This window comes from Carlito syrichta, unplaced genomic scaffold, assembly GCF_000164805.1.
Source record: "Carlito syrichta isolate Samal-C Ts95f unplaced genomic scaffold, Tarsius_syrichta-2.0.1 Scaffold89693, whole genome shotgun sequence".
Taxonomy (NCBI): domain Eukaryota; kingdom Metazoa; phylum Chordata; class Mammalia; order Primates; family Tarsiidae; genus Carlito; species Carlito syrichta.
In genome coordinates this window covers 237-10,548 of record NW_007033789.1, presented here as the reverse complement: position 1 = coordinate 10,548, position 10,312 = coordinate 237, and the positions used below count along the sequence as shown (strand labels likewise).

Here is a 10,312-nt window from a genome sequence, read left to right as displayed (position 1 = left end):
AGCTCGAACCCGCGGGCTCAGGCAATCCACTCACCTCAGCCTCCCAAAGGCGGGGGATTACAGGCTGAGCCACCGAGTCCAGCTTCCATGTGACTCTTATAAGTTAAAGACTTAGTACATATTTGTTGAATGAATGAATGAAGGAAGGAATATATGCATGTCCTTATGAGAAAGGAAGTCACATCTTCATATCTGTCATACATCCATCTACCCTTCCATCTGCTATTCATCCATCCGTCCACTCATCCACCCACCCAATCATTCACCCATCTACCCAAACACTTATCCATCTATCCTTCCATCCATTCATCCATCCACCCATTCTCACATACACAGTCTTGCAGACTGGCTAAGTATGCAGGCTTTGGAGTCAGGCAGACCCACATTTGAATCCTGAATCTGGCACTTACTAGTTGACCTCTCTGTTTTCCCACTGGAACAATAGGAATTCTGATAGTACCTCTTCACAGGGTTGTTGTGAGTCTTATATAACACACATAAAGATTTATCACAATACTTTTCATGGAATAAGCACTCAACCATCTATCAACTATTGATATTTGGTGAAATGCAACAGTGTAGGCTGTATGTTCTATACACATGCACATTCTGTTGCTTAATCACCTGCCCCCAAATCGGCAAAGTCACAAAAAAGTTGTTTGTGAAAGGTGGGGAAGATGGCTTTATTTAAAAACAAGTCAGGCTCGGTGGCTCAGCCTGTAATCCCTGCACTTTGGGAGGCTGAGGTGAGTGGATTGCCTGAGTCCGCGGGTTCGAGAGCAGCCCCGGCAACTTGGTGAGACCTTGTCTCTACAGTAAATAAAAAATTAGTTGGGCATGATAGTGCTCGGCTGTAGTTCCAGCTACTTGGAAGACTGAGACAGAAGTATCGCCAGAGCCCAGCAGGTCTATGCTGGGGTGGCTGTGAGTGTGCTACTGCACTCTAGCCCAGGCAAGGGAATGAGACTCCAACTTTAAAAAAAAAACACAAAAAACCCCAAAACAGATCTAATGGCATTAAGAGAGATGGAATGTTAAGTTTTAGAAGATGGATCACCTTCAGCAATCTAAAACAATATACATTTCCTTTTGCTGATCTGGCTTTGTGCTGATGCTTCCGGGAAACAGGTTTACAGCAAAGTTTCATCCTTCCTGCTGGTAGTTGAATGATGGTTGCCTTGAAAACTAAACCAGACCAGACCAAAATCAAACACTTGGTAACTCCCTTTGCATAACAGCCCCTATCTTCCTTCCTGGTCCCTCCTGGTGTTACTCCCTGCTTCTTCCTATATAGAAAGATGTTTGACAAACAAAAGATAAGAAGTTCTTCCTAACCTTTCACTCACCCAAACACAAAGAGAAGGAAGGCTACAGAGATTGGCCTGGTGGACTGTTTAGTTCTGGGAGTGAAAGTCAGAGACACTCTTACCTTATCATCATTGAAGATTTCCCCTGCCTTTCCAGTCAAGGTGTAGAAAGTATCTGTGCTATTCATTTGCTCGGTATTCATCTGCCCAGCAATGATGTGGAGTTTCACAAAGTACTTGGCAGCTTCATTATCCATCAAAAGCTCCTTTACCTAAGACAAGAGAGCTAGTTTGACTGTTGTGCAAAGGAGAAAATGAGTTTTGGAATGCGTGTTGTGCCTTACTTAGTGTCAAAGACATCAAAACCAGGGCACCCTCACTTGGGTGCGGGGTCTTCAGGTATGAATGACTTTCCATTTGTACAATCAGCCAGTTGAATCCTCTCAATCCCAAGCCAGGCCTGGCAGGGAGTCTACTCTAGCCCTGAGGGTGGCTGGTGGGAAAGCTTAGCAGAGTGATGGCGCCAGGAGGAACAAGGAATCTGTCTTGAACCCAGGAAGCAGATGGAAATGAAATATGAAGTTTCATGAAAAGAGCAAGGTAAGAGTGGGCTGATGGTGCTTTTCAGTAGAAAAGTTAAGATTTATTAAATCCGTGGGACCAAATCTACATTTTGTCACATCTACATAAGCAATCATTCATCAGCAGATGCTTTTTATTAACTGTGTAAACTACGTATTAGACGAGAGACCATACGCCAAGTGCCTGGCCAGCAGCTTCAGCATTTACTAGCTCTCTGTAGCAGGAGAGGCGTGAGAACTCTTCGAAGGCTAACAATAGACAAGGAAGGACAGGTGGAGTTCAGACCGAGAAACGGTGATGTCATATTAGGGTGCAAGGGCCTGGAACTTACTGGGTTTTGAGTTGAGGAAGCAAACGTTATTAACACAAAATATCCTGGATTAGGATTTGTATAAGTTTTATGCAAATCAGTGTGTTTGCTATGTACGTAAAACCATAGATAACTATTTCACTGACACCATCATGAGAGGACACCTCTACCAGGCATTACAAGTTTTATTCCCCCAGATGACATTGATTCAAACAACAGCTGCTCACATTGAAGGCTACACTTTTCTTTTTATTTTCCCTGCCCCTGGTACCATTCATATGATTTTAAAGAGACAGATATCCAGTTAATATGTTAGTTTAGTTCTTCCTGTGGGAACTGAGAAGTTTTGCACCATGCAAATCTTATTTATCCTATGACTATATGTTAAGATCTCCCAGTGGTTACTCTCAGGGGGACTAATGATTGGAAAAGAGCACACAGGGGCTTTCTAGGGTGCCGGTAATAAACTTGAGGAATGCACAAGTATGTTCACATTGGGGAAATTCATTGCAGTGTAACTTGCAATTTACACACTATCTGTAAGGAGGTAATATTTCAATAAAAAGTTTATTAAAAATTGAACTTAATTTAGATTAAGTTTTTGGGGGGGAAAGCAAGATTGAGAGGACAGAAAGGCTCTCAGAGTGGGAGGGGACCCCAGGGGGTTGCCGAGTGGATTCAATTTTAATGAGAGTTTCTTACCTTATATAAAAGAATGCACCGCCTGCTAAGGCTTTTCGCACCAGCCCCTCCATGCGGGGTTATTTTAAATACTCACGTTGAATCCTTTCAGTCCCTTGTCTGTGGGTAACAGCACAGTGAATGGTCCCAGGTTACTCAGTGGCCAGGCATAAGCTTTATCTTAGGAGTCAAAACACACAAAGAAAGAACCATCACATGCTTCAGCAGCACCCGAGGAGGAAATTCAGGTGAGGGGCCTCGTGTCCCAACTGGCTCATTTACACCCTTCTCTGTTCTAATGGGTCCTTTGTCGACTGGGATGCTCTCTAAGAATGCAAGGTACCACGAAGTCACGGCCCTGGCATGCTCCACAGAATGCTGTGAGAGCTTCCCTGTCGACTTCAAGGGTACCCGGGGTGAGCTATCCAGGCATGACAAAATCCTCCAACAACTCTGTGGTCTCTGGCCCTGTGCTTGACTTTCTGAGCTGTCACTACATCAGTGAGCAAAGACACAGCCCTTGTTTTCATCCAGGGCCAGCTCAGAAGAACCCCTTGTTGGCTTAATGCTCCCCTGTTGCCATCTTGGAATGTCTAATAATTTTGGAACAAAGGCCCCTGTGTTTTCATTTTGTGCTGGGCCCTGCAAAGTATGTGGCCAGTTCTGTCTCCACCACCCTGTGGAAAGTGGGATAACAGGACAGCCTCTGTGTTCCCACATTGGAGGCAGCGTGGACCAGGACTTTGTTACGGGGAAGACGAAAAGTCAGAAGGACTCTGTTCAGGAAAATATTTGAGGGCCCAGGCTGCAAAGGACACTTCTTCACCCCAATCTGCTCCCACTTGATATTCTGAGTTCTTTTTTTTTTTTGAGTTGGAGTCTCACTCTGTCGCCCAGACTGGAGTGCAGTGGTCGCTCCTGGCCACTGTAACCTCGACCCACTGGGCTCCGGCGATCCTTCCGCCTCAGCCTTCCGAGTAGCTGGAATTACAGGCGTGCGCTACCACGCCCGGCTTATTTTTGACTTATTGTAGAGATGAGGTCTCGCCAAGTTGCCCAGGCGGGTCTCAAAACCGCGGGCTCAGGCAATCCACTCACCTCAGCCTCCCAAAGCGCGGGATTACAGGCTGAGCCACCGAGCCCGGCTGATATTCTGAGTTCTTAAAGGAAGGTCATGAGTAGGCCAGCAGACTGCCCAGAGCCCAGGATTGCCAGTACTGCTTGCCTCCTCAGAGGATGCCTTGAAAAGAATGAGGCATTTGTGCAGCATGTATGTCTAGATTTATGCAAAAAACACAGTACTGACTCATCAATGACACTTCTTTATCTGGGTTCTTTCTGGGAAATCATTTTTGGCAACTGATAAATTCTAATATAAATGCTCATATTTTATGGCTTCTGTTGATTGGCCTAGTCTGTGTTTTTTTTTGTTGTTGTTTTTGTTTTTGCAGATCGGCCAAATTTGTGGGGTTTTTGAAAGTCTAGTTCAATGCTGTGATCAGTTCACTCTCAAGGGGTATGGAGTAGTGACCCCTGTTGTGGGGTGGTGCAAATGCATGAGGGTGTTTTAGGCTGTCACCCTGCCTGGGAACCTCGGGTAGGATGTGCCACTATATTCAATTAGTGGCTGAGGGACCAAGGGTGCTGAGGTGGCTGCATAAAACCTAGACAATTCCCAAATTCAAAGGACACCGCCACTGAGGGACAAGGTTGTTGCCTTGGGGTCTCAGCTACTCTCTGCTCCCAGGAGTACCTGCCAAGCTTTGGTCACACCCCAAGGGTCTGCAAGGTTAAGGGGGAGCGGGGAGAGTCTTCTCCCTCACATCAATAGCACCTTTTGACTCATTGTTATTGCAGGTCTGTTGATCTGTGGTGACCCCAGGACTCTGTCTTCAACTCTCTGCCTACTAACTTACTAGTACTAATTCCTGCCTGTCTGCTGGAAACAGCTGCCGGCCCTTTCCCTCCCACCTGCAAGGCTCCTCCCCAGAAGGGCTAATCCCAAGGGACAAGCCTTGCTTATCCCTTTCTGAATGATTGTGCCTTGCAGATGCCCTTGTCTGAGAGAGGGCTGCCTCTTTGGTGGAAATCTGTCTCCTCAGCTGCATACCCAGGAGTGAGATGAAAGAGGTCAGCCTTCCTTGCCATTTTCCTCCAGGTCCTGTGTTTAATTCTCTGAGTCGCTCCATAATGTTTCCATAACAGGTTGAGCCATCGCCCACGTAACCTTTTTTGCAAGTGCATCTACAGAGAGAGTGAAAACACGTACTCAGGGTCCTAGAGCCATTGGCTGGGGAGATCATACAGTGCAAAACCCTCATTTAGCAGGTGGGACAATGAGGGCTCCAAGCAGAACAGAAACACAGGAGGAGAGACACAAGCACAAACGACGTTCCCAATGCACGATCCAACAACCAGTAGCCTCTCAAGAAATGGACATTGAGCACATTACGTGCATCATAAACACTAGATATCTTTGTACGCTCTCTGTCAAAGTGTGGTCATGAGACCATGCATGTCAGAAACCACGCGGAGTGCTTAGAATGCGTGAACGGGTTCCTGGGCTCCACTGCAGAGAAACTGAATCAGAACCAGCTACTGAAGCCAGCCTGCAGGACAGTAACGACTCGGGATTATTGATCTGCTCAGAATGCTTTTCCTATCCCCTTTCCTTCCTAGCTGAGATCCTTACTTAACTGCCCCTTCCTTAGAGAAGCCTTCCTGGACTGCTTGCCTCTCTCTGCTTCCTCACTGTAATCAGGTGCCCACCATTATACCCTCATGGTCTCACGTAGCTCTTCTCTGTAGAGGCAATTGTGGCTGTAATTTTATGCTGATCTGTGAAGTTATTTGATGAATATCTGCTTCTCTATCAAATTTGAGAAAAGAGTGATGGCCGTATGTACATTTATTCACTGTTGTGACCCCAGGGTCTAGCACGGGGTGGGTTCATATAGGTGCTTCATTAATAGTTGAATAGTAAGTAGCAAATGAATTAAGTCAACAATATAAACGATGGAATAAACATGGAAACAATGAAAGTCACAGAACTTTTGTACAATAGCTTCCTAGGAGAGAACTAGTAAATGTTTTACAACAAGCCCTTCAGCAGAAACAAAGCCCTGATTCGCAACATTTGCCAATTTCCATGGTTTATACTCCCACTCTGGCCAATTTCAAACTACCAACATGATGTCAACCCACTTGTAAAATTCCTGAAAATGTAACACTTAGCTTTTGTGAGTCAGTAAGCTACAGTGGTAGCTGGTCATGAGTACCAGGCAAAGAGGAGTTGACAGCTGGCTGCAATTTACCAGTTGGCTAGGAAGGTGACATTCACCAGGATCTGGAGATGAGCAAGGAACCAAGATGAGGTCAGGGAAGAACATTTCAGAAAGAAGAGACACAGGGAGCCAAAGACAGGCTGTGACTTGTCACAGGTTTGCTGTGCTCACACCATGCCATGGAGATGACTCACACTTAGGAGAGCGTTCCAAGGAATGACTCCACGCTCATGAATCCCATTGCATTCCTAAATATGGGTGCTTGGGAAAGAGATATATTTTTTATTGGGCAGACTTTCAGAGTCCTGCTACCTCTGCCTGGATTGCTGCATGGCTCCTGCCTGATCTTTCTGCCCTGTGTTCTGCCTTCAGATGGATTCTTCACACAGTCTCCTAAGAGATCACTCCAGAAGAGAAAGCTGGTATTGGTGCGCTTAAAACTCTCACCACACCCTTTCGTCCATAGGAGAAGGTGTTAGCAGGGTCCCTGCTCTGTCTTTTTTCTGCTAACTGCTTCCTCCTTGTAGGCTGTTATGCCTTTCGCAGGTCATCTGTCCTACCAGGAGTGCTCTCTTCCCCTCACCCTATTGCTCGGGTGTGACCGCCTGATTCTCCCCGCTGTGCTGTGTGGCTGGCGTATGGTATCATCGTATTGTGTTAATACCTCCAGCCCAACTCTACCCACCAAAACGACCTCTGGAGACACTGTCTCTCCCTGCTGTGGGGGTGGGGACTCTTCTGGATCCCACCTTATTCCTCATTGTTTAACTGATCGTTTACTAAGTACTGACTTCATTCTAGGAGCCCTCTGGGTAAGAGAGCTATAAAGACAATAATAACAGACACTTTGTCCTTTTAGAATCCTGTAGGCTGAGATGAACCTGTAAACAAACAATTCTAGCAACTTAATAAGGTCACTTGACCTCCTCGAGTTCCAGTGTTCTCATCTATAAACTGGGTTTAGTAGTACCTGTAAAGTTATGGATAGAAGAGATAATAAAAGGAAAAAAGCCAGCATGGTGACAGACACATAGGAAAAGCTCAGTACTTGGCAGATGAAGATGATGACAAGGACAAGGCTGCTTATGATGGTGGAGACGGTGACTATAAAGATGACAGTGACCTAGAGGTGCTGGACTGTAGCTGGACAGCCTGTAAGCAGATAACAGAAGTTCTCCAGTGAGTGCCATGATAGAAAATGAGTCAGATGCCACCAGGCATGGAGGAGGAAGTGACTAATGCTGCCTGGGGAATAGGGAACAGCTTCTAGGAGAAAGTAACCTTTAAGCTAATTCTAGAAGGATGCACGTGAGTTTTCTAGCTGGACAAATGTTTGGGAGATCATTTACTGATGGCATCTTTTGAGTCTTTATAAAGCAGTGGCTCTCAACCAGGGGACATTTGGCGATGTCTGGAGACATGCTGTCACAATTAGAATGGGGACCTGCTGGTACCCAGTGAGTAGAGGCCAGGAATGCTGCTCATCACCTTACAGTACACAGGCCACGACGAAGACATGTCCAGCTAAAAATGCCAGAGAGTTGAGGTTGGGAATTCTTCGTATAAGAAATCACTAAGGTAACTCAAACCATGAAACAACAGTCCATCTAATACAACCAAATAAAAGCTTCCTACCTAAAAGTAATCTCGTCTGCAAGGACTGTGCTATGCTCATTTAAGAAGGAAATGGAGGAGATTGGTAACTCTGGGAAGTGGTACAACAGTTAAGGTTGAAAATGAATCCTGCTGTAAATTACATAAGCTTCAGTCAAAGACAGCTTTAACAGCACTAAGTGCGTTTCTCTCGAGAAGTTCCTGAAGTTGCTATGAGGCCAAGGATCTGTTTTGTGTAAAGTGACTTGGCCCGTCTTTTCTAAGGATCACCGGATAATCATATTTTAATGGCCTCAGTGCTGAATGGAATGTATGGGACACCAACATTTTAATTTTAATTTTAAATCTAGGTTCAAAGTCAGAGATTTCATGAGACCTGTTTCTGACTGAACTGATCAGTTGAGCCATGGTACACTCACGGTATCACCTCTTTTGAAAATTGTTTTTTTATTAGAAATAAATATCTCTTGCTATTTTATGGTTTAAAAAAACTCTAAGCCAGGCTCGGTGACTCAGCCTGTAATCCCGCGCCTTGGGAGGCTGAGGTGAGTGGATTGCCTGAGCCCGCGGGTTCGAGACCCGCCTGGGCAACTTGGCGAGACCTCATCTCTACAATAAATAAAAAAAAGTCAGCCTGGTAGTGCGTGCCTGTAATTCCGGCTACTTGGAAGGCTGAGGCGGAAGGATCGCCGGAGCCCAGCAGGTTGAGGCTCCGGTGGCCGGGAGTGGCCACTGTACTCCAGTCTGGGTGACAGAGTGAAACTCCAACTCAAAACAAACAAACAAACACAAAAAACCCCAAAAAAGCCCTAGAAGCTATTTGCATTATATAAGTTATGGGTTGAAATTAGTTACATTTAATGCTGGATGAGATTTTGTTAGTATTGGGATCCCCATGGTCTTAGACAGTTGCTTCCTTCATTCCTTCACCACTTCATTTTATGCCTTTATTGATTCATTTTTTCCTCCAAACTCTCACTCATTTCACTGCTTTAATCAGTGACAGGAGTTGTTACGACAAAGATGAATAAGATATGAACCACAATAGACCTCATATTCTAGTTGGGGGTTGAAATCAGTAATGATAATAGCATGTATTAGTAGTGCCTATGCCATGGATTCTTCTGAGGGCCTCACTATGGTATCTCATTGAATACAGCAACCCTATGAGGTGGTTCCTGTTATCGGCTCCATTTCAGAGGAGGAAAATGAAGCCCAGAGATGTCACACGCCTCTAAGTGGCAGTGCCGGTGCTCTTCAGGCTTCTGGACCACGAGCCCGCTCATAAAGCATTCCAGTGTGCTCTGAGAGCCCTGAGGGAGGGGCATCAGAGTGGAGGGAGGGTGAGAGCCATCCTAGAGAGGGCATCAAAGGATTAGGGTATTAGTCCGACTCAGAGAAGGTGGGTGGAGCGCAGGACAGGGCGTTCTAAGAAGGAAGAGCATGTGTGAGGAGTGGAAATACCACAGCAAATCTGAAGAGCAGTGTCATGGCCTGAACGTCGGTGTCTCTGACTCACATGTTGCGATCATAACCCTCAGCGGACTGGTGTTAGGAGGCAGGACCGTTGGGAGGTGATTAAGTCAAGAGGGTGAAGGCCTCCTGAGTGGGATGAATGCCCTTATAAAACAGGCTCCAGAGTCTATCATACTCAGTACCTATCACAGAAACAAAGAACGGTGTCCCACATGTTCTCATTCATGAGTGGACCCTGAACACCTCTTGTAATACAACAAGAAAGGCACTGGCAGTAGTGGAACACTGCTGGGTATGGGGGGTGCACAGAACATCAGTAAGAGTGTCTGATCCTAATCCAGGCGAACTGAGGGCCCATGGGAGGCCCAAACTTCACCTGTACGCAATCCTGACTTGTGCCCCACATCTTTAAAGTAAATAACAAAAAGAAAAAGAAAATAGATAAAATAACAGAGGTTCCAGAGAGCTCCCCAGCTCCCTCCTCCATGTGAAGACACAGCAAGAAGGCACTTCTCCAGGCCTTGTCAAACCCAGAAACTTCTCCGTGTCTTACTCTTGGACTTCCTAGCTTCCAGAGCCACGAGAAATAAATTTCTGTTGTTTGCAAGCCACTTAATCTGTGCAGCCTATGGTACTTTGTAAGAGCGACCTGAGCAGACTAAGACAATAATAGCAAGTGGTTAAGGAGAGTCTGAGCCCAGGGTATGTTCATGGGTGTGGTGGAGACAATGTTGGCTCATTCACCCCTGCTAGCAGCAGCCACCCCTTGGCCTTAACCTGGGGAGAATGGTCCAGGTCCTGGAAGCTGATTTGGAGCCATTTGGGCAGGAGATTACAGGGTTCTGAGTACCCTGAGTGTGGTCTACTGGGGGACTCAGGTTCTGGGAGAGCATGGCCCTTTAAACCTTAGACTCCTTGTGTTGGTGTAGCCAGCAGAGGGTCAGGATGCAACCCTCTAAAATGTGGTACCGGCCGCCCGGGTACTCGTGACCAAGCCAGGTGTGCGCGGGTGTCAGTGCTCCCAGGGCTTGGACGCGCCTGATGCGCCTAGCAGGGTG

At 46.2% G+C, this 10,312-nt stretch overlaps 1 protein-coding gene across 1 annotated transcript in view; it reads right to left on the bottom strand.

The window, feature by feature from the left end:
• Positions 1-6,812, bottom strand: part of STAB2 (stabilin 2) — a 139,393-nt gene extending 132,581 nt beyond the window's left edge. Inside the window, exons 1-4 of the mRNA XM_008058203.2 lie at positions 6,748-6,812; positions 4,991-5,124; positions 2,978-3,060; positions 1,430-1,579 (exon numbers count right to left, since the gene is read on the bottom strand). Of these exons, the coding sequence (XP_008056394.2) occupies positions 1,430-1,579; positions 2,978-3,060; positions 4,991-5,124; positions 6,748-6,812 (432 nt within the window). The remainder of the gene's footprint in view (positions 1-1,429; positions 1,580-2,977; positions 3,061-4,990; positions 5,125-6,747) is intronic.
• Between the last annotated feature and the right edge of the window lie 3,500 nt (positions 6,813-10,312).